General features: G+C 48.0%; 1 protein-coding gene across 2 annotated transcripts in view; it reads left to right on the forward strand.

Annotated features, from left to right (window-relative positions):
- The first annotated feature begins 2116 nt into the window (after positions 1-2116).
- Positions 2117-24419, forward strand: part of ASTN2 (astrotactin 2) — an 817144-nt gene continuing 794841 nt past the window's right edge. For both annotated transcript variants that reach the window (XM_037154714.2, XM_037154715.2), the window contains exon 1: positions 2117-2649. In XM_037154714.2, coding sequence (XP_037010609.2) covers positions 2208-2649 — 442 coding nt within the window. In that variant the 5' untranslated portion in view covers positions 2117-2207. The remainder of the gene's footprint in view (positions 2650-24419) is intronic.

Genomic DNA, 24419 nt, shown 5'->3' on the forward strand with positions numbered 1-24419 from the left:
GTTGGTCACATCGACAGGCCTTTGTACCAGAGGTCCATGAAGGACTTGCACAGACTCTGCCTTACATAAGGGAGCCCTTTTTTCCTGGTGCGCACTTCTATAAATGGACTATGTCAGCATATTTGAAGAAAGGGGCATAGAGAATCAGAAAGCCCCATTGCAGAGGATAGTGGCGGATTGTAAGGGTACAAAGGAGAGACTGAGCGAGGCAGGGTGACATATTTTGGAGGAGTAAATGAACTGAAACAGGCATCGGAGAGGCAGGACATGATTTCGAATCAGAGGATTTGAAAGGCCAGACTCTCCCCCCACCCTCACTCACGCCAAGTTCACAGATTAGTAAACTGAGACAGGAGAAGCATACCTTGCAAACCTCAGAGCCGAAACAGACCCAAAAGTGCTCCTGCAAATGTTTCTTTCACAGCTTTGATAGGTGGGCGTTTCCAAGGTCACCGAGGACAGTGAGATTTAATGGGAACGGTCAAGATTTTTGAGGCTGAGGTTCAAACTGCAGCACTTCTGCTCATTAATCGTGGGACCTTGGGAAGTCCCTTCACCTCCCTGACCTCCTGATCTCAGTTTTCTCATCTGGACAATGGGACTCATAATATCCACCTCACTGAATTATGATTTTGCATAAAAGCTAGCATATGTGCACTTTAACATGCAGAGAATGCTTTATAAACATTAAGGGCACGATATAGATTCTGATGTTTCCTCCTTTTAAAGTATTCAGCTTTTGTCCAAAGTCATAAAAATATACCTAAAATGTGATGGGAGAGGGGAAAAGGCAATTCATGGAAGGGTTAAAGACAGAAAGAAGACATGAAACGGAGGAGGGAAGAGAGAAGTTAATCCAGAGACCACACAAAGGTTGAGATGGGCAAGCACTGCGGGAGAGATGGGAAATGGCTCACAAATTATAGGGGCCAAGCATTTATGAGATTAAAGTCAAGATGAGGAAGAAGGAAATGAGTGGAGAGATGAAACAGCAGAGAGAGAAAAGGTGAAGAAAAGGCGGGGTCTGTGAAGACGGGGGGGGGGGGACTGCTCAGGCAGAGGGGATGGCTCCCCGGAGGATCCAAGGTATGTGGGTCAGAGGCGGGATCAGCTGAAGGCCAAAGGCTGCCATGTCTGAGGACTTAGGTTTGCCGTTCAGCTTGACTCTAGGGGAAGGACTGGGAGTGAGGAATCGGTGAACAGATTCCTCCTCTGGGAATGGGGCGGAGGATGCAGAAGCCCGCGGGAGCCCTAGGCAAAGAGTAGCTCATCTCTTCCTTCTCTCTCTCTCACCCTTTTCAGGAATTTCACACAGGGAGCAGAAGCAGCCAAGTAGAGCAGCTCCAAACTAGGAGAAGGGATCCAAAATAAAAGCGCGTGAGTGGGCTGGATTGCAGGGCGGCAGCTCGGGGGCCAGAGTCTCCTGGACAAGGCAGTTTGGGAGCGTGAGGGCTAGAGGGTGGAGGTCCACACCACTCCGTCCATTAGAAGTTAGTGCAGCTGGGTGGAGGCCTGGGTGAAGGGGAGGGGAGGGTCCTGGGGGTGAGAGAGTGATTGCGTGAGTTGTTGGCAGGTGGGTGCGGAGGGGACCCTGAGGCCACAGGAGTTATTTCAGAAACTAGACAAGGGCACAGGACTTGTTACTGGGCTTGAGGGGAGACAAAGTTCAGTCTCGCCATCCACCGGCGCCTCCTGCCCTCAAGAAGGCGGGGACTGGAGCCAAGCTGCACTAAGGTGTGCCCCCAGGTGTAGCCTCTTCTGGCTTGAGCCAGGCGTGGGGGACAAGTGGGTGAGCTGGTTTGAGAAGGGGGCGTTTGGGGGGAGGTGTGAGCGGGCGTCTAAAGTCTTAGGAATTTGGAGAGGACTGGTGTGGCTCAGGAACGTTGTGAGAGTAGCGTAGGGGGACCCTGGGAAAGGAGAGGGGGCGACTGGGATTTGCGCGAGGCCGGGCGGAGCCTTCGAAACGCTCGGGGTCTGCGGAGAGAGCTAGAGCGGAGCCGGGCGGCGGGCCCGGGGAGGCGGCGCGGGGGGGCGGGCCGGGCCGAGCGGGAGGCGGAGCCGGGAGCTGGGGGCTGCTGGCGCGCGGCTCCCACGGCTCCTTCGCTCAGGCGTCCTGGTTCGCTCGGGCGTCCGCCGCCGCCGCTGCCACTGGTTCCACCTCCTTCTCCGCCGCGGCCGCTGCTCGCAGCACCGCAGCCCCGCCCGCCATGGCCGCCGCCGGCGCCCGGCGCAGCCCGGGCCCCAGCTCGGGGCTCTGGGGGCGGCCGAGGCACGGCTTCCACCGGGCGCCGCCGCTGCTGGTGCTTCTGCTCCTGCTGCCTCCGCCGCTGCTGCTGGCCGGTGCCCCCGCCGCCGCCTCACGGGGGCCAGACAGCCCCTGCCGGCTCAAGACGGTCACGGTGTCCACGCTGCCCGCCCTGCGCGAGAGCGACCTCGGCTGGAGCGGCGCCCGCGCCGGGGCCGGGGCCGGGGCCGGAGCCGGAACCGGAGCCGGAGCCGGAGCAGCTGCCGCCGCGTCCCCGGGCTCCGCCAGCTCCTCCGGCGCCACCGCGGAGTCGCGCCTTCTGCTCTTTGTGCGTAACGAGCTGCCAGGGCGCATCGCGGTGCAGGACGACCTGGACAACACCGAGCTGCCCTTCTTCACTCTGGGTAAGGCTGGGCGCCGACACACGCGGGATCCCAAGGAACCGTGAGCCCTAAGTGAAGCCAGACGGGTGGGGGCGCCTTGGGGATCCCCGCCCCGGGCTGCCCGAAGCGGGGTTGGGAGAGGGCAGCCGAGGGGCCCGGAGGGCGTACAGGTGGTTGGAAAGGAGTGTGGTCAGGAGGTCCCGGAGAGTGCGTGGCGGGTGCCCGGGGGCGTGCCACCCCGGTTGCAGCGGAAACCTGTGCCTCTGTCTCTCCGTCTAGACGTTGAGTACCCGACACCCCAAACCCCTGTCGCCGAGTATCCTCGAACTAGGGCCGGGGAAGTAAGTCTCCGGCTCCGAAGCCAGGTATGGGTCCAGTGGGCAATGTCACTGCCGCCCGCGGTTACCGCTCCTTCGCCCTCGAGTCGGAGTTGTGGGCACTGTTCTTCCGGATAGATTTTCCCCGAGAATCGGAGGGGAGAAGCTCCATGTAGAACCACCCGCGCTCACAGACCGAGTTCTCGAATGGGTTCGGTGACCTTGGCCAAGTCGCTTCCCCCCTGGGCCTCAGTTTCGGTCATCTGTGAAGTGCGGCAGGGGAGCGCTGCGTGCTGTGTGAGCCCTGGAACTCTGAACCCAAGGTCTCCACGCTCAGGGCGTTGGATTCCGCCCCACCCCTTGCTCTTACACTCGCCTTTCTACCCCCCTCCCAGCCGGCAGCAGGTTTGTCCTAGCACCTCACTCACTGGGCTGATATTAATAACGAAAAGGCAAGAAGATGGAAGGGGAGAGGGTAGGGTGGGGGTGGGGCTGGAAGTGGGGGCTGACACGGAAAAGTTATCCAGAAAGTTCGCCAGCAGCTTGCTGCCTGCTGGTTCCCAGCGTGAATCCCAGAGGAGTCGGCCCTTCGGAGGAGCTGTGGGAAGCGCAGCTGATTTCCCACCCGGGTAATTGATAGCTTAATTATCTCGAAGAGCGTTTACAAAAATGCGGTTCCCCCGTTGCTCTCGCGCGCTCGCTGATCGCTCGCTCTCCCCTACGCTCTTGGGGGCGCGGGGCGCGATTGGTTGTCGGAGTCTGGTCAACAACAGCTCCTGGATGGCGTGGGGGCTGGCCTGGAGCCTCCCAAACTCCTTACCCGGATCCTTGCTTCCTCGGATCCGGCTCAGCTCAAGCGTCGCTGGGGTGACGGGCCTTCTCGGTCAGCACCTTACAGATCTCGATTGGACCTCCGAGGTTAACTCCTTGCTTGCCCGAGAAGCCCCAAAGAGCAGTCAGTGGACTAGACTCCTCTCTCCTGGGAGCCGTAATATTTTACATGTATTTTTTGTGACACCCCCCCACCCTCACACCCACCGCCCTCTGTCTTTCATGCTGGCTGCCTCTGGAGATTTGAGCGAGTGCCAGGCACCCTCGTGCTCCGAGCTGGAGCCTGGGGTTTTTGGCCCTTGGGCTCTCTCTCCCCAGCTGGCTGTAACCCGAGCGCCCTGAGCTTTCTGAGAGGCAAGGCAGCAGAGCGCCTTGCAGGTTCCCAGGGGACTTTCTTGGCAGTGCGTCTGGCGTGTGAGACACACACACATATGCACACGCATACACTCAGGCATACACACGTGCACCTGTGGGGCTTCCAGTTTCCAAGGAAGGGTGTGAAGGTGGAGATGCGGTTCCATAGGGCAAAGAGCTGACCTTGGGCTCAGGGATGTCTCCCAGTGTCCCCCCCAAGGGGACAGAGAGGGTGTCCATCTCACACTACTTCCAATCTCAGCCTTCTTTCATCACCCCTGCAATCTCTCGTACAATGGGGTGCCTGGGGAGGTGAGGGATGCAAATCTCCCTAAATGACTGGTCAGATGAGGGGGAAAGCAGACATTCTCGGATGTGGTGTTACTTGGTAGTGAGGGGCCCAGAGTATTCCAGTTCCCCAAGAATGTGGAGGGACCCAGTCCAGTCCATTAATAGGAGTCGCCCCCAAATTCCTGGAGCTGACAAAATGCCAGCTCTGCCTTTTTAAAATGTGTATTTCAAGAGGGAATGAGTGACTGGGACAATTGGACAAGCTGAGCGAGGTGCTGAATGAGGAGCTGGAAGTCTGGATTCCCCAAGATTCCCCCAGGACCTGTGAGTTAGCTCCAGAACCTCCTGGCTCCCTCCGTTTGGAGCTGCTGCCTTCTCTGGTGCTTGTGGCTGAGCCTGGAGGCTGGGCACTGACTGTCGTGGTGGAGCAGCAGGGGGCTGTCCCCCTTGTGGCCTCTGAGCCCTTTTGGATGCCTGTGGGGAATTGGGTTCCCACCTTCTCCTCCCCTCAGTGCCCTGGACTGGCAGCTCATAATACCCCCTCTCCCTGGGATTTGGCTAGCGAGGTACTTACCAGATGGCCAAGCATAGCAGGAGCTGTGTAGGGAGACGTGGGCTTTTTATTTGTGCTGGTCTTCCACTGTTTGCATGTAAACACGGAGCGCACAGTGAGCTCCAGGAGGACCCGGCTGGCTGGAAATGAGGGCTGCTGCTTGTTGGGGGGGGGGTGTGCTAAGAGTCATTTATGGCCATCTCTTCCCCAGGTTCCTGAGGCAGCCCCATCCCATCCCCAGACATTTTAAACGTTCTTTGTTTAAAAGCTGAGTATCTGTGTCTGCTGGTGTAGGTCAGGAGTTCAAGGCCTTTGGAGATGGCCACCCTGATTCTGGGCATGCTGTCGGTAAATGCCAAATCTTGCCAATTGTGGGGTATGTGGAGCCACCACTAGGGGGTGATGGTGACTGCCAAAGCCCTCTGGCTGTGCTTCTTTGGGTTGTGGGCTTGGGTTGGTGGTAGTAAACTGTTCTTGGTATTAAAAGATGTGGGTGATTGGACAAATAAAAGGAAGAACTCCCATTGTACTCCAGCCCAACTGGGGAAACTCAATGTAACTTTTCTTACACTGCCTGCCATTGTCTTTAACCAAAGTCACCCACATGCCTGGCCCTCCCTCCGTTGTGACACTGCCATTTCTGTTATTGGCTGTGTTATTGATCATGCCTCTACTTACATGACTTTTGTGAAGGTCTCCTCCTCTTCATAGTTCCTTTTTTCCCATCATGCTCCAGCCTGCTTCTTGTCGATGAAAGTTTCCATTAGAGGTGAAAGATCCCCCAAGTTTCTGTGTTGGGCTCTTCTTAAGAATCCGGTTATAAGCCAGTGGTGTTGACAAGGCGAATTGCACTGAAAGTGATCAAGGAACAGCAATGTGGGGCTGAGAGCTTTACTCTTGCCTGTCATTGTTAATTCGTGTAAAGTATATGGACGGGGCGCTGTTGTTATTGCCCTTTGATAGGTTGGGAAGCGTGCACAGAGAGGTCGAGTGCCTCACTTAAGGTCAGACTGTGACGAAATGGCACACTCGCTACTGGAATCTCAGTCTACCATACACCTACGTTCTTGGTAATTGCTAAATGGGCATCCTGAGCCAAATATGCATTGAGGTGCTGGTTATACATGGATGAAGGGCATGGTGTTGAGTTCTGGGGAGATATATAGCAATCAACAACACGACAAGAACATTTCTCTAAAGGAACTTCAGCTACATGAGTAAGCCAAAATCTGGGAGTTTGAACGTGAGATAGGAGTTAAATTACCTCCAGTGACCCCGCTAGCTTCGAGTTCTGTGATTCCTAGGATGTCCAAGGATGTTGAAGTTGATGGTACCAAAGAGTGATGGAGGTGACGCCACATTCAGTGACACCAGGGTGGGAAGACTTCTCAGGGACATTGCTGTGGACACTGCCTGGATGGGACACATCCTGGAGAAGTCGAATGCTCTAATAGAGCTTGTCAACTTACTGTTGGTTAGGCTCCGGAATCCCAGCTTTGGCCCACAGTGACCTTGAACAAGTCATTTATCCCCCAGAGTTTCAGTTCTTTGTGCTGTAAGATGAGTGGGTAGATGAGCCCTAAAATAATCGTTAGGTGTAAAGATTCTATGAACTTGAAGTGCTCTGACCTACTCTTGTCACTCTGACTAGCTCCCCTCGCTTTTCACTGGCTCCTTTGCTCTGCCGGTAACATGGGGGTGTTGGGAAGGACTGATTGAATAGGAAAAACTTGAACAGGAGCGACTGCCAGTGCAGGGCTTCTGAGGTGAACCCGCATCACTCAGTCCTCACCTGCCCCCAGGCAGCCCTGGAGTTTGCTTGTGGATTTAGCTTTCATGTCGGTAGGAAGGGAAACAACATCCTTCTTCCTGGGGTTGGTAGTGGCCAGGCTGGTCTCTTCACCTTGATTTAGCAAAAGGGAGGGGAACAGATAAAATTGAATAAGGCTTCGTTGTCAAAATTTCTTACTAAGTTGCCTTGTCATAAATGACCCAGGTTAGGCCTGTGCCCTGCATTTGTGGGAGGGCATGTGAAGAAGGAAAAACCATCCAGTAATACAGGCTCTGGCAGAAGTCAGGCCTGCTTGAGTGTGGTTGGTAGGGTAATGATATGGGTGTAATAATTCATAGTTTTAATTTGAACATTTCACCTACAGTGCCATATGGTGTGCTTGAGTGTGACATTGTTATGTTTCAGAATGACATGCTTATGATTTCGTAATAAAAATGGGGTGTTGTTTGTGCCTGGCCCTGTGTGCTTTTATGTGCAACTACAAGACTATATAGAGAGGGCAGTGTCGTGAAGGTCTGTCCCCAAAAGAATGCTCTTTGCAGGAAGCTGATTGGCCTGCATGGAAGAGAGAGACACGGTCTGGATTGCCAACTTGCTCAGGGCTACAAAGATTCCTTAAAATGCAGACACAAAGGAGTACCCAGAGACGAAAGCCTCTGGAAGGACTGAGCGACCAGGAGCCAGGTCCGAAGGGTTGTCAGAAGCAGGGAGTTTAGCCGAAGAAGAGAAGTCTGCAAAAGGCTGGATCAGCTGCGTTCAGATGTCAGCAGGGGATGAGGAATGTTCTTTTTCTTTTTTTTTTTTTTTTCTGTCTGGTTTAAAGGAATATTCAAAAGGCGCAGATACTGAGGGGAGAGAGAGAGTTCGAGGTCCCAGGGAGCTGTCCAACAACCCAGCGTTCTGGCCCTTAGTGACAGTAGGGCCACGTGGGAGGAAGCCTCCCAGCAGAGACCGGGCGGCTTTGGACAGGCATTTGGAGAGAGGACTAAGCCCGGGACATACACAGGCTGCCTGCCCTCTTTGGTTTCTGGTTGGATTTAGCAGGTTGATGCCAGTTCTTAAGAGGAAGGAAGAACGGATACAAGGAATATAGGAAGCTGGATTTTCCGAAGAGATTTCTGACCACAGAACAGTTTTTTTTTTTTTTTTACTATATGTATGTGTGAGGGTGAGATTCTGGACTGGATAATATAGAGAATTTGATGTTTTCAAACAAAGCTAGATTTTTTAAAAATGTATGTTATCTGGGTACCAGGTCTCTTATTACTGAATAAAGTGTTTGGGCAGCACTGTTCTGATGTTCCAGGCTTCTGGGACATAAATAAGGGCCCTGGGAGGAGCAGAGGGGTGTTCAGTGGTCTTCAATCTGAGTCTTTTTCCTTTTTCCAATCCTTTCCCTCACTCCCTCCCTACCCCTTTTCTAGCTCAAACCTGATGAAACCTATTTAAGACTCAAGGCAGGGGAGAGATGGACTGCCCACCCTCAGACAGCACTCTGTCGCTGAGAGGGTCATGCGGTAGGGAGAGAGGAGGGTTTGTTTTAGCTGCATCAGAGAGGCTCAGGTTGGGTCAAGGCTGGCCGGATTGCTGGTTCCAGGGGTCATTTTCCCCAGCTGAGGTGGCACCACTCTGCAAACTATCAGGTGACCTGGAGCTAGATGCTTTTCCTGAACTGAGCCCCCAGGCCCTACGATCGTTCTATAAGTTCCACTTACAGCAGGGTGAGCTGCAGGTGTGACGAGACCTCTGGCAGGCAAAGTGTCCTGCTCGTCACCCCCTTGCTGTACTGTAAACTATTTCTCGGTTGACATAGGACAGTGTGACCACATGTGCTGAAGGGAGAAAAGGACGTACACTGACAGCGACTTCTTTGGGCAAAGTCATGAAAACTGTCACCGCAACCATCAATACTGAGGGACTTGAAGTGTCGCAGACTCTCGGAGCTCATTGAATCCGCTCCTTATTTCATGTGGTAACACGGGGGCCCAGACAAGGTGAAGAAGCTACTTACGGACCAGCAGTTCAAACTCCAGCCCACTGGCCTTCAATCCCATCCCATGCTTCTTTCCATCACAACACTGGACTTCTAACCCATGGCTCTGGGTGTAAACACATCTCCATGTCTGCAGCTCGGTTGCACGTCATAAAATGTACCACCTTTTCCTCATCCCCCTGCAAAAACCAAAAATGCAAAACCTCCCAAATCTATGGAGAAAAATATCTGTAGGGAAGTTGAATTTGTTCTCCTGCCCAAGTTTCCAGCTGGTTGGCTCCAGTCCCTCCTCAGAACCTAAGCTGGTCGGTTTTATTTGAGGGGAGGAGGAAGCCTCATTGCCTTTCACTAGCTGCCTTTGGGGTGAGCAGAAGGAGCCTGCTCTTTTCCAGGAAAGGAGAGAAAGATTGGAATATAACCTTGAAGGGAGCAGTGTTACGGGCATGCTGCTTTTTTTTACAGAGCTGATTCTTTCCCGAGTTCTCACACTGACCAGCTAGTGGCAACAGAAGATTAACTATAGCAAGTGAGCTGGTTTTTCTTTCCTTCCAGCAGAGCATGCAGCCCTGATGCCCCAGAGGGAGGCAGCCAGCAGCTCTTGTCAGGACTTGCTCTGCTCCCCGCGACTAGTGACTAGCACGCCCCTTTCGCTGGCTCTTCGCTGCCCTTTGTAGTTCTTTTGGACAGTGACCTCCATGAGCATGTCCCTTTGGATGGGAGGGAAGTATGAGTGAGTACATAATTCAGGACTGAAATATTTGTAGCTTTCTTACCGGCACATGCAAGCAGCTCAGTCTGTGAGTCAGACATCGACAAAGATGTTGTATGTTATAAATTGCTAAGGCTTGAACCACAAAGAGGACACTTTTCTCTGTCCCCATTGTCACAGCCCCTGGCAGCTCAGACCTTGACACCTCTCTCTCTCTATGAAGATTTCACAGTCAGCTCACTGGTCTGTGCCTCTACCCTGATCCTCTCTAAGCCATCATCTGTTCTTGCAGACAGAGGGATTTTGTTAAAAGTCCAAATTTCACCATGTCTATCCTCTCTGAAAGCACCTCACTGGTTCTTCATAGTTCTTAGTAGGAAGTACAAGTCCCTTGTGGTGGTAAAAGGTCCAGGGTCAGACTCTGCTCAGACTGCCCCACCCTGAGAATCCTTCTCTCTTGTTCCATAACTCTGCCCCACCCTTCCTGGGAAAAATGCCTTCTTAACCTTTTAAGACTGAACGCAAATGGCAATTTATCTTTGAAGTCTTTCCTGACCTCTTCACACTGAAGTTGAATATCGTGGGCCTTGGCACCCACTACCAGTGTAGGGATGGTGACAGCCGTGGTCCCTGAGCACCTACGACGTGCGATGCTCTGTTCCAGCTGCTTAGGACCCATCCGGGAACAAAGCACATGGATTCCTGCTGCCCGAGAGCTCATAGCCAGGAGTGTGTGTGCACATGTGCACACTCGTGTGTGTTGTATGGTGGGGAGAGGGCAGTAGCAAAAATCATAATATAAATATGAAAATTACATACCATGAGGTGATAAATTCTATGAAAAGGGGCGAAAAATAAAACAGAAATTTTTGCGGCAAGAGATTGGTTGTAATATTAAGCAAGGTAGAGTGAGAAGAGCTTACTGGGAATATAGGATTGGATCAGGACTGGAAGGTGGTGATGCAGTTGGAGCACGGCTGGAGTGCTCAGGGGCCAGCAAGAAGGCCTGTGCTGCCCCGGGGGGCGAGCAAGGGGTGGGCAGGACGGGATAGGAGAGGCCTAGCGGAGTCGCGTAGGGCCGTACACCTTGCTATCAGGATTTGGGCTTTTACTCTGAGTGAAATGGGGAGCCATGCAGGATTTTAAGCAAAAAGTGTGTCAATATCTGACTTATGTTTCAAAAGAATTACTCAGTCTACTCTGTAGCAGGGCAAAGATGGAAGCAGGAAGGCCTGTACTTTGCAGGTGAGATGATGTTGGCTTGGAGTAGAATGAGACCAGAGCTTACATGGTTTTTTGTCTGCTTTGCCTATGGATTTGTAGACAGAGAACATACCTCATTCAGCTCTGGGGCTGCGATGACTCAAATGTGCTTGGCATCTTAGATGACTGGAACCCTGGGCATTTCCAAGCATTATCCCAGAATCTATACTGAGTAAAATCAGAGCAGGGTGGAAATTCCACTCATCATCGTTAAGGCTAAGCTGCAATGCCTTCTCTTCCGTTAAAGACTTCCCTCTTCTGGGGTCCTGGAGCCATGTTTTCTACTTTTCCCTACCTCCATATTATTCTGGGATGCTTATCAGATAAGGAGTGGGAGCAGTGTGATTAGAGCAAAGACCTTATCTTGAGAATTATGGAGCCAGATAAGGGATTGGAACCTTTGTATTGTAGCAGAGAGGGGTTGAATGTATTGCAGGAGATGGCCCACACCGTGGTTCTGGGGTCATCACATGTCATAAATGGTAGAGTAAGGACATGATCTGGATGAAACCCTTCTACACAAAGATGGGGAAATCGAGGTCACCAATACAAGGCAGTGGGGGAGCAGGGTACCAGTTACCAATCTACTGGACTCCTATTCCCATGAGTTTTCCTCCCATCTTAGGGAAGGGCAGCCAGGCCACACTGGGCCTGGGGGGAGTCAATATTCCCAGATTTTATTGTTTTGGCATGGGGTAGGCTATGAAAGCTGCAACTACTTATGGAATATATACTGTTCCCCAGATGCTGTGCGGGTGCATCTGTTATCTTATTGTATCCTTTCCACAATGTCAGAGGACAGATTAGATTTGTCCCACGTCACAGGGGAGCACTGAGGCTCAGAGGAATTAAGGAACATGCCCAAGATCACAGAGCTGTTACACAGCGGAGTGAGTCCCAACTCAGTTCTGCCTGGTTCCCAGCCCTGTGCTCTCTGCCTCCGGTACTGCACAGAGCCAGGGATGTTCTTGAGTTTTCATCTCTTCGACAACCCGTTTTCCTTTTCCGCTCTTCCTCTTCTCATTACCAAGAAGTTGGAGCTGTTTCTTATATAGGAACTTCCTGCGCAGCAGCCTCCCAGACCTGAGGGACCCCACACCTTGTTTTCCTGCTGCTGGCAGCTGACTCAGCATCTCCTCACTCATCTGTCAAGAGAGCGCAGCAGGCGCCTTGTCTCCGTTTTTCTAGATGCTACTCATTATCCCTGTGCCTTCTTGATTTTCTTCCTCACCCGTCCCCACCTCTCCTGGCTTCCTTCTCCCCTTTTCACTTCCCTCTCTCCCCAATGCTTAGGGAGTTCCCACTCCAGGCTGGGCATAGTGTCATACTAGGAGACTTGGGACTTAGTCCTTACAAAAACTCTACATCCCCCACCCCCCAGAATTGTCAAGTCATCGGCTGTCTGAGATACAGCCCTTACTTGCACTGTTCTGTCACCCCTCTGCTCTACCCCAAGGTGTAGTGTGGTCCAGCCTGTGCTTCTTTGCAGCATCACTCAGTTTTTATGTTCCCATCTTGAAAATGGGATTGATGTGACATTACCTATGCATATGGGATATATATATAATAATATGTAATATTTACATATATTATGCTGCAAAAATACAAATAAATAGTGTGCACTTCTCCTATAGTGTCAGACCTGGGTCAAATAATGCCTTTGAGATCCAGCCTAACCCCCTCATTTACATAGTTAAGAGAAGTGACACTTTGAATGTCACACAGGTAATTCACAGCAACTATCTCTAGCCAGTGCGCTAGGGCTCAGCATGTGCCAGCTGTGATAACCGAAAGTCCTGAAGCACAACTTGCTAACTGTAGACTTCTGCACGACACCACTCAGAGCCTCTGCCCATCAGGAAAGTGAAAACAACATAGTAATCACTAGTCTGCATTTCTGTGATCATTATTTTTGGAACGCCCACAGTAAACTACATTTAGGCAGTGCCCAGCACAGTACTCGATTTTTAGTTACATTACACCATCTATGATCCTTATAGAGATAGTTGTATACACATCCAGAGTCTGGTCCACAGTTTGTGCTCTTAGCACCTGGAATTTCACCCCCGCCTTTTTTTTTTTTTTTTTTTTGAAAGGAGATGGAGGTATGAATAAATAATATATGCAAATTTCCTTCCCCATCCCCTTTCTTCCCACTGCAGCCTGCTTTGCTTAGGGGCCTGCGGCCCTCTCTCTTTGCCCCAGCAAGCAGAACAGGACGAAAGTGACCGCTGATCTCTGCTGTTCTCCAGGAGCTGGGGGAGCAGGGGACTCCGGGGTTGTCTGAGGACAGTGTGGACAGAGAAGCTCTTAGAGGCTGAGTCTCAGGCAGGTGGGTGTCGAGGGAGGCAGGCGGGACAGGATTCTCTCCCTTCTGGTGGCGGCAGGCTGACAAGCCTTGCTCTCAGGCGCCCGGGGAAGTCACGAGTGGCTTTGCAAGCAGCCGAAAAGGGAAGGAACATTTCCATTAGCAGAATCAGCAGTAAAGAGATTTCCAGTCACAGTAATAGCTGTATTTGGGGGAATCATTTCAGCGGAGGCCGTGGGCGGAGGAGGGGAGGGGGCGGGGCGGCAGGGAAAGGCGCGAGGAGACGTCTGGTCGCCTTGCAGGCAGCCTGGAGACAGCAGTGCAAATGGGAGCCAGGTGCCAGGCGCAGCTCGACTGTTCTGGAGCCCGGAGGGTCTTTGGACAAACATTTCGGGTCTGCCCCTTCCCTCCAGATAGGTCCCCATTCTCGGGAGTCCCGAGGGAAGGCCGCACACTCATCCTAGGCTGCCTTTCCTCCGATTCCCTGGGTGTCTGTTTTTAAGACTTCAGAGCCAGCAGCAACTTCCTAGGCTCCTGGGAAAACTCCCCTGTGTTTTAGCCTCATTTCTCCTGGCGTTAGCTACTCCTCAGAATCACCTTCGAACCCACCCAGGTTCTCACCCTCAGACCTGCTGAGTCACCAGGGAGGGGCCTGGGAACGTGTATTCTAGCAAGTGTACCAACTCCTAGGAGGGCCCCGGGTGAAGTGGTCCCTGTGTACCTTTTCATCCTGGCCTCCTGACATTCTCATTCACACTTGATGCTGTAGTCTCACGGACGCCATAAAAGTGTCTGAGGGCCCCAAACATGATCCGCGCCCCCCGCCCCCACATCTGAACAGAAATGCCGGTCTCTCTGTTTAATGCTTTCCTGGGCCAACTCCTGGCCTTAGCTCACTCTTACCTCCTCTGAGGAACCTTCTCTTTTTCCTCCTAGGCTTAGATAAAGGTGATGTTTTTGCTTTTTTTTTTTTTTTTGCCTGAGTGCTCTTTTCCCCCTGGTAGGGTTGCCATATTTTATTTTATTTTTTTAAATATATTTCATTGATCCAACAGTTCTCCCTTTGCCCCCTATTATAGTTGTCCCAACTGTTCTCCCTTTGCCCCTTTCCACCTGGTACCATCATTCCCTCCAGCAATTTCCCCCTTAATTTATGTCCATGGGTTGTGCGTATAAGTTCTTTGGCTTCTCCATTTCCTATACCATTCTTAATATCACCTTGTCTATTTCGTACCTACTAGTTATGCTTCTTAATCTCTGTACCTTTCCCCCTATTTTTCCCCTTACCCCTCCCAGCAGATAACCCTCCACCTGATCTCCATGTCTGCGATTCTATTTCTGTTCTGGTTGTTTGCTTAGTTTGTTTGTTTTTTTAGATTCACTTGTTGAAAATTGTGAATTTGTTGCCATTTTAATGTTTCTAGTTTTGATCTTTTTCTTAAATAAGTTCCTTCAACATTTCATGTAATAAGGGCTTCATGATGATGAACTCCTTTAGCTTTATCTTGTCTGGGAATCACTTTATCTGCCCTTATATTCTAAATGACAGCTTTGATGGATAGAGCAATCTAGGTCGTAGGACCTTGCTTTTCATCACTTTGAATACTTTTTAAAAAAAATTTTAAATATATTTTATTGATTATGCCATTACAGTTGTTCTATTTCCCCCCTTCATTCCCCTCCACCCTGGGCATCCCTCCCCCACCATTTTCCCCCTTTAGTTTATGACCATGTGTCTCAAGTTCTTTAGATTCTATATTTCCCATACTATTTTTGCTCTCCCCCTATCTATTTTCTACCTATCATCTATGCTACTTATTTTCCATACCTTCTCCTCCCTTTTCCTTCTCCTACTCCCCTGTTGCTAACCCTCTATGTGATCTCCATTTCTATGGTTCTGCTCCTGATCTACCTGTCTTCTTGGTTTGCTTTTGTTTTAGGTGTGGTTGTTAATAACTGTGAGTTTGCTGTCCTTTCACTGTTTATCTTTTTTATCTTCTTTTTCTTAGATAAGTCCCTTTAACATTTCATATAATAAGGACTTGGTGATGATGAACTCCTTGAATTTGATCTTACCTGAGAAACACTTTATTTGCCCTGCCATTCTAAATGAAAGCTTTGCTGGATAGAGCAATCTTGGATGTAGGTCTTTGGATTTCATGACTTGGAATACTTCTTTCCAGCCCCTTCTTGTCTGTAAGGTCTCCTGAGAAATCCTCTGACAGTCTGATGGGAACTCCTTTGTAGGTGACTGTCCCCTTGTCTCTTGCTGCTTCTAGAATTCTCTCCTTCATTTTAATCTTGGCTAATGTAATGATGATGTGCCTTGGTGTGTTCCTTCTTGGGTCCAACTTCTTTGGGACTCTCTGAGCTTCCTGGACTTCCTGGAAATCTATTTCCTTTGCCAGATTGGGGAAGTTCTCCTTTATTATTTGTTCAAATAAGTTTTCCACTTGTGGCTGTTCCTCTTCCACTTCTGGTACCCCTATAATTCAGATGTTGGAACGTTGAAAGATGTCCTGAAGGTTCCTAAGCCTCTTCTCATTTTTTTTTGAATTCTTGTTTCTTCATCCTTTTCTGTTTGGTCATTTTTTTCTTCCTTCTGGTCCACTCCTTTGATCTGAGTCCCAGTTTCCTTTCCATTACTATTGGTTTCCTGTTTATTTCCCTTCATTTCAATTAGTTTAGCTTTCATATGTTCCTCTAATTTGTGACTATAATCAACCAGTTCTGTGAGCATCCTGATCATCAGTGTTTTGAACTGTGCATCTGAAAGTTTGGCTATTTCTTCATCGCTTAGATTTATGGGCTCTGGGGCTCTGAGTTGTTCTTGAGCCATGTTTTGATCTGTTTGTGCCTGTTACCTATGAGGAGGGGAGCCTTAGATGTTCACGAGGGCGGGGCCACCCAGGTCACTGGTTTGTGACACTGTATGTGGGGGTGGGGTCAGAGAGGGACAATGGTGGTTCCCTCTGCCACTTCCTGCCACTGGGGCCTGCATGGTCTGTCTCACTGCTTGCTCCTTCACCAGTTTATTTGCGTACGAATGTGTGACTGTGGTCAGCCTTCAGTGAGTCTACTGCCTTGTGCCCTCAGTGCGTCTGCCTGCTACTCCACACCTGGGATCCACCCACGGCTGCCAGAGTGCCTGAGTTGCCCACCTGGGTTGGTGCAGTGGATCTTTCTTGCCCGACTCTGCTCTGCTGCTGGCTCTGCCCCTCTTACCGGTTTGGCTGAAGGGTTTGTTCTTGTCAGACTTCCGTTAGTTCAATTTTCTGTGGTTTGGCTGCGTTTTTGTTGCTAAAACTTTGTTGTTTTTAAACTTGTTTGTGCAAGAAGACGCAGTGCTTCCACCTACGCCTCCATCTTGGCGAAGTCCTCATCACTTTGAATACTTCTTGCCAGTCCCTTCTTGCCTGCAAAGTTTCTTTTGAGAAATCAGCTGACAATCTTATGGGAACTCCTTTGTAGGTAATTCTGTTTTTCTCTTGCTGCTTTTAAGATTCTCTTTATATTTAAGCTTTGGCATTTTAATTATGATGTGTCTTGGTGTGTGCTTCCTTGGGTCCAACTTGTTAGGGACTCTCTGTGCTTCCTGGACTTGTATGTCTATTTCCTTCACTAAATTAGGGAAGTTCTCCTTCATTATTTTTGCAAATAAGTTTTTAATTTCTTGCTCTACCTCTTTTCTTTTTGGCAAACATGTGATTCGGTTGTTGGTATATTTGGAAATGTCCCATAGGCACCTTATACTATCCTCTTTAAAAAAAATTTTTTTTCTTCTTGCTGTTCTGGTTGAATGCTTATTTCTTCTTTATGTTCCAGATCGTTGATTTGAATCCTGGCTTCATCCCTTCCTATGCAGTTTCCTTGTAGATTTTTCTGTATTTCACTTAGTGTGACCTTCATTTCTCCCTGGGTCTTTTTTATTTTGTTGCTATACTCAATTAGTTATTTGAGTATCCTAATAACCAGTGTTTTTGAACTTTGCATCTGATAGATTGGTTATCTCTGTTTCATTTAGTTCTTTCTCTGAGGTTTTGTTCTGGTCTTTAATTTAGACCATATTTTTTTGTCTCCTCAATTTGGCAGCCTCCCTATGTTTCTTTCTGTGTATTAGGTAGAGCTGCTTTGACTCCCTATCTTAGTAGTGTGGCCTATTGCAGAAAAGGCAGCTGTAAATTGTGTGGGGCAGAGTGTTAGGTAATTGCCAGGGTAGGGCAACCCACTTCACTGCTTTGTGGCTCTGTGTGGGGGGAGGGCTTGGAGAGGGGACAGTGCCACTGCCTGGCTTCTGGAGGTTTGCCCAGTGCTTGCTTTGTGCAATTGGCACCCTTCCAGCTGTTTCCCTGGTGCTAAATCCCAGAGGGGGTGGGTCTGTGTCCTTTTGAAGTCCATGTGGACTCTTTATCAGAGTCTTCTGAAAATCTAGCAGCCTGTTCCTCTGGCCCTGCCACCTGCCCTTCCCCACCCCGTTTTCTATAGCCAGAAGTTATGGGAGTGTATCTTCTTGGCACTGGAGCCCTGAGCTGTGTGGTCTGAACTAGGGCTGGGATTGCTCGCTCCCAGGGTATACCTCCTGATTTTTATTCACCACATGTGAATCTGGGACTGCTCATTTTGCTGCTCATGTCACCACTGCTTCTCCACCTCGACACCACATCTCCATGCCTCTCCTCCCTTCTCTGTGCCTCCACCCCTCCTACCCATCTGGATGAATGTGGCTTCTTTAAATCCTTGGTTGTTGGACTTCCATGCAGCTCGATTTGCTGGTGCTTCAGGGTATTATTTGTTTTGCGATCTAGTTACAGTTCTTTCTGTGGCTGCGTGAGGAGGTGAAGCATGTTTATCTACTCCTCCATCTTGACCAGAAGTCAGTTGCCATATTTTATTAATAAAATAAACATAAATAATAAAATACAGGATGCCTAGCTAATGTCTCATGATATGGGGCAATGATATGAAATCTTAATATCAGTGTCCATAAATAAAGCTTTATTAGAACACACGTCCACTCAGACAGTCATGTATGGAATTGCTATGTTTGCTTTTACTCTACAGCAGCAGAGTTGAGTAGTAGCAACATTGACTATGTGGTTTGCAAAGCTTAAAACATTTGCTGGCTGTCCCCTTGCAGAATAAGTTTACTGACTTTCCCCTTTCAGAAGAAGCTTGCCAACCATGCTATATAAAGGAAATCAGATCTCTTCACTTTCTTGTTTAAAAGCTTTCATTGTTTGCCATTGCTCTTAAGAATGAAATCCTAATTCATTTTCAGAGTTTAGAAAATCTTTACAAATTTGCACTTTTCTCTGAGTTCATCTTCCATTTTCTTCCTTGCTCACAAAACTCGAATATCACCTCCTATGAGAAGTCTTCCTTAACCACAGGAGCACCCTGGTACTTCTTTGCTTCACAGTGTTCTATTCCATATATTTTTTAAAACCTTGATGTGACAGGGGATGTGGTTCATCTTTTTGCTCTCCAAATTATATACTGCAGGACACAGTAGGTGCTGCGTGGATGTTTCCTGACCAAATGAATGAAACATGGGCAGGAATAGGGATGATGGCTTGTGAATAAAACCTTAGAGGGTACCCACCTCATCTGGTAGTCCTGCTGTGTAGTAGGAGATTGTGCTGAGGATTCCAAGAGGAACTTTTTAGAGCATGTGGAGTAGAGACTGATGCTCAGCAAATGCTACCTAGGTGTCGGTTAAATAAACAAAAATAAATAGGCCTGTGTCTTCATCCTTGGGACCTTCCTCATCCCCACTTTCTTTGCAGTTGGAAAGCTTTTAGGGCAATTCAAAGGAAGTCCTGTAAATAAAGACCTTGTGGAACCCAGGGAGCAGGGTAATCTGGTGGCCAGGACTGGGGGCAAGGAGTCCTGGGGCTGAGTCCAGTTTTACTGGGTGTGGTCAAGTCCTTGCAGCTTTCTAGGCTTTCTCTTATTTCTTATGTGGTGAGATTAAACCAAGCCATCTGAGAGGAGAAGTTCTCCTCAGCCCTCTGCTGCTCATCAAGGGCCCAGGAAGGAGAAATCCGTTTCTCAGGGAGCTTCCAAGTTTGGAAGCTATGGCAGCAGGATAAAGACAACTCCTTCCTCCCTCTCTGCATCCTTCCTGGGGCCTCTGAGGATCCAACCCTCAGCTCTGAACCCAGGTGCAACTCACATTTTCAGGCCCAGCCTCACACTAATTTGTTAGACAACCTCCTTCAATTACTTTCTCTCCAGTCTCCCCCAGGGAGGGAGACTGGAGAAGCTGGCAGCCCATAGTAACCAATTACCTGTCTGCCAATAGTAGGACTCCCGCAGTCCCTCCCTCCCGAGCTTCATTTCTCTCTCCACTTTATTCTCCCGGCCTCTCTAAACCACCTCTCCAAACTGCAGAGGCCTCTGGGGAAATGTCCCCGTTCACTAGGTTCCCTACTTTCAGGCAGGGACCAGAAGCCCACCCCTCCCCACAGAGGGACAGCAGATGGGAAGGCTGGTGGCTGAGAAAAGACAGCTGCAAACCTTGGAAAACCAAGCAGGTTTTGCTGGTTCGCTAGACATCAGACTCTGCTGGATTAGGAAGCAAATGTCTTGGATTCTAGTCCTGTTACTGTCATTCACTTGCTATGTGACCTCAATAAATGATAGTTCCTCCTCGGTCTAATACTGGCTGAGTATTGTCACAGCTAGTATTCCTTCAGGAAACTGGAGAAGTTTGGGCTGCTGAGAATAGTTCATGAGAGAGGAGAAACCTTCCAGTCTTGTCCTCTGTCAGAATCCCAGGTGCCCTGAGCTGCACCCATCTCATAGTAGGCACTCAATAAATATTTGTTGAATAAAGGAATGAACAGATGGAAAATATGTGTGATCAGACATTGCTAAGTGCAACTTATCACAGCTTCAGATTCCCTCGGAACACAGTGCCCTCATTCATCAGTCATTATAATCAACCGGGATTTTTCTGGGAGATGAATTCTATTTTTGTTGCTTAGATTAAACCAGTTCACCTAAAACCCCTTGTTCTCCTTAAATTCCCCTTGCCTGGAGCTCAGCCCCTGTAGTCATTTTTCATGGCTCTTCCATCCCCAGACCTGTGCTGTGTCACTGGGGCACAGACGTGCAAGGAGGTAGCAGTCTGTTGGGATAATAACATTTGCACTTTTCAATTAAAAAACTTCTTTTCATGGGTATTTTTAGTATCTGCATATTACAGATGAAGACAGAGCCATTCAGAAGGATCAAGTCAATTGCCAAGGTCATACAGTAAATGGGATTAGCTGTATTTTTAAAAGGAATCTTCATATCATTATCTGAATGGACCACCAGAAAAACTTGCTATAAATAGTATATAGCCTATAAAAATAATGTAACTATTGAAGTTATGTGGGTATATATATATTTTTTCATGTGCCGCCCAAATTTATCTCTAATACCACATCTTGGTAAACATTGATCTAGCCCAACCATTCACATGAAGATATTCGTTAAATGTTTAAATTTTGCCACTCCCACTTAATTGTTAAATTTTCCTGTAATACATACACTAAATTTTTCCTGCCTCATAACTACTACCCATCTTTTAAGATCCAGTTAGAATACATCTTTGTTGCTTCCAAGATAGGTTTCCTTGCTCCTCCAAGAACAGTTATATCTCAAGCACTTTGTATGTTCGCTGCAATTTGTGTTTTCATGGAAATATTGTGATTGTTTAATTGTCGGTTTCTTTTGCTTGTCGGTAAGTGTCCTACATTAAATATCATGCTTTTTAAAATATATTTAATTCCAGCAGCTAGTGCATGCCTGCTTATTGAATTTTTAAACTTAATTTTACATTTTCACAAGAAAGATTGAAAAATACAAGCTTGTTATAACACATTCAAACCCTTTAGAAATATTATAATAGAAAAGGTAAAAACTCTCTGCTCCACCTGGTCTCATTCTGCAGAAGTGACCATGACAAAGAGTTTGCTGCAGTCCTTATTGGGATGTAGAATATATATGATCTGACTAGTCACCTTTGGTGACGAAAGAGAGAGAAAGTGACTTGTCCAAGGTCACTCTGCAGGTTTTCTGCAGGCAGCTCAGGGATATTAATGACATTGCTTTTTCATTAGGGTACTGGGTTTTCCAGCTCGGTTCCTTGATAGATCAGGGGAGTATGGGTTGCTCTGGGATTCAGCTTAAAGAGATGCTTCATTTTTATGTGTGTAACACCTGATCCCCAATTTCATTGGAACAAAGGATTCCACAGCTTTAAAAAGCTGTTGCACAAGCCAGGTGCTGTGTCTGGACTACAGCATCATTCTCCATGCCCCATGCACACCGTTTTGGAAGGAAGATGGTTCATGTTCTTGCCACAGTATTTTTGGGGGGGGTAGCACCATTGCAGAAAGCTCACTGACCGTGTTATAGTTAATATTAAACCAGCTTTACAAAACCACTCCTCATACGGTCAGGCCCCAGAACCTACCTCCAGATTTTCTCCAGGCTTCAGGAAGGGTGTCCTCCTGTTTATTGACCCTTTACTGACCCTTCATTACACACACACACACACGCACACAGATTTCTAGTAAATATATATATATATATACACATGCATGCATAGTAAATATATACATGCATATATATACACACATACACGTGATATGGGTGCGTGTATACATGAATATGCTCATGTATACATATAACATGTGTAGGTATACCACACATAACTGTCTGTGTACACATGTACACACATATGTATACATACAAATACCTGCAAGAGAGAGAGGATATGAAAATAATTTTCCTGTCTGGAGAATTAAGAAAAGAAAACCTAGCAAGGCAGGGGGAGGGGCCAGAAAAGGAAAAATTATTATAAGGAGTGGGGGCCAGGTGTGTCCTCCTTCCTGGCAAGGTATTTGCCTTGGTTGATCAATCAGTTCTTCCTTAAACATTTCAAATTTCAGTGGAGACAGACTATTCAGGAGAGGGTTACCTGTATTTGGGTCGAGCTGCTTGCCTCAGAAACCCTCCTTTAGGAAGCCATGTGCGCCGGTATTTGGCCAGTTAGTAGAAAAAGTCTATTAAAGCAGGAAATCCTAAAAAAAAAATAATGTACCTTAAATATTACACTTTAACTTAAAATACATAAATGTGTACACATTTGCCAATTACTTGATGTAGCCAAGGGCCTCTTCTCTTAGGCTGCAGCGGTCAGCTGATTGGAGTCCCACGACATCTTTCTTGTATAAGCCATCCTCATAGTGCGCCAGATATGACCTCCAGTGTTTCATTAAAGGGGACTGAGAGCATAAACATGCTTGCCAAGTCGTTCTTTATGATTCCTTTCTAAATTCTACAGTTGTTGCACCTGACTTAACAGCAATATTGAGTGACTTTACTTTTACAGTAAAATCAACTTAGCCCTCATAGCAACTGCTTCTTTGTGATGCTAGTACATTTTTAATTTTCCCAGTATTTCATTAAATTGTATCATGATAAGAAACACAGCAGGCATAAACAGGTTGGGGGGACACGCCAGCTCTCTGTAAATACAACTCAACTGGCAGGGAAGTCCTAAGAATGCTGGAGAGGAAGTCACCAGCATGGCAGGACTTTGAAGGGATACATGCCCCCCACCATGTTCACTGAAGCATTATTGACAATAGCCAAGATCTGGAAACAAATCTGTGTCCGTCAGTGGATGAATGGAGAAAAACGATGTGGTGTAAACGTACAGTGGAATACTACTCAGCTGTGAGAAAAAGGGAAATCCCGCCATTTGTGACAATGTGCGTGGACCTTGAGGGCATTTTGCTGAGTGTAGTGAATCAGACAGAGAAAAATGGATACTGCGTGATATCACTTAAGTGTGCAATTTGAAAAAGCTGTACTCATAGAAATAGAGACTCTAATGGTGCTTACTGAGTGGGTGGTGGGGGGGATTGGGGAGATGCTGATCAAAGAGCACAAGCTTCCAGATATACAATGAATAAGTTCTAGGGATCTAATATGCCGCATGGTGCTGTAGTGAGCAATGCTGCACCACATACTTGAAAGTTGCTAAGATAGTAGAGCTTAAAAGTTTGCAGCACAAAATCAAATGGTGATGATGTAACATGGTGGAGGTCTTAGCGAGTGCTATGGTGGTAATCATTTTACAATATATAAGTGTGTCAAATCAACACATTGTACACCTTGAATTTACTCAATTTTATGTCATAACAGTAAAGCTGGAAAAGTAATTAAAATAAGAGAAAGAAACTGAATTGCAGAGTCAGGACTCAAATCATTGGACACTCGCCATTCATGCCACCTCTTGGGACTCCACAGCAATTGCCACTGATGCTCTTTTTATTTGGGGTGGCCTTTTGAAGGAGACACCCCAACACTTTCCTGTGTTGCAGATGAGCAAACTGTGGTTCGAATAGTGAAGTGATCTAGCATAGGTGAGCTGAGCAATAGTGAGCTAAGCAGAGCTGCTGTTTAATTCTCAGAGCACGTCAACTTTCTGAATGGTGTTTCAAATATTTCTTTGCTTGGGTAGTTTTTCATTATTTTAAAAAATAATTAAAACTTATGAAAGAGTTTTTTCCCCCCATCTATGATCACACCTGATCTTTCCATTCCCTTGTAAGTGAGCTAGAGCAGGATTTCCCCCTCACTCCTCTTTGCTGTCCCCACAGATGCCTTCCCTTACACACATGGTTTTTTAGGGGCTCTCTGTAACTGTTCCCGTGCCAACCCTCCAGTCCATGCAAACTTAGAACTCTCAGGACCCTCAGGCCTATGCAGACCAACCCTGTCATTGCACAGAGGGAGCCCAAGGGCCAGAAATATCTTGCCCAAAAATGAGAGGCTGAAGCTGCTTATGAATGTGGAGCTCAGTGCTGCCACCCCTTGTTCTTGACCTCCACTGGGTTGCCTGCATAGCCCTGGGTCTCCCAGACTGCCGACGTGCTGGAGAGGATGGGCAGTTAATGAGAGGACAGTGTGTGTTAGCTGGCTGCCAGGAGTTCCGATGTTGTATGAGGTGCAAAGTATACTTTAGAATCCATTTTGAGGATGTCTTGTCTCATAAAAAATCCTAGCAGGAGTGGCTGGGAATTTGTTTTGACTTCCCCAGCACATGTTAAAAAATACCTCTTCTCTTCATCTTATTTTCCTCTTTTTTTCTGCTTCCATTTTTTTCCTGCCTAATTCTCACTGTACGATAAGCTCCTGGTGGCTCATGGGGGTGGTATGTGGGGAAGGGATCCTGCTGTATAGGTTAATGGGCTGGCAAGTGGTTGTGAAAAAGCTCACCTTTCTTGGATGATTGATTCTTCCTCTGCAAAGACATCAGCTCTGGAAATGACTTTACGGATCTGTCTTACACTATTATAGTTAAACTTACAGATGC

This window comes from Artibeus jamaicensis, unplaced genomic scaffold, assembly GCF_021234435.1.
Source record: "Artibeus jamaicensis isolate MK-2021 breed Jamaican fruit bat unplaced genomic scaffold, CSHL_Jam_final scaffold_1964, whole genome shotgun sequence".
NCBI lineage: Eukaryota > Metazoa > Chordata > Mammalia > Chiroptera > Phyllostomidae > Artibeus > Artibeus jamaicensis.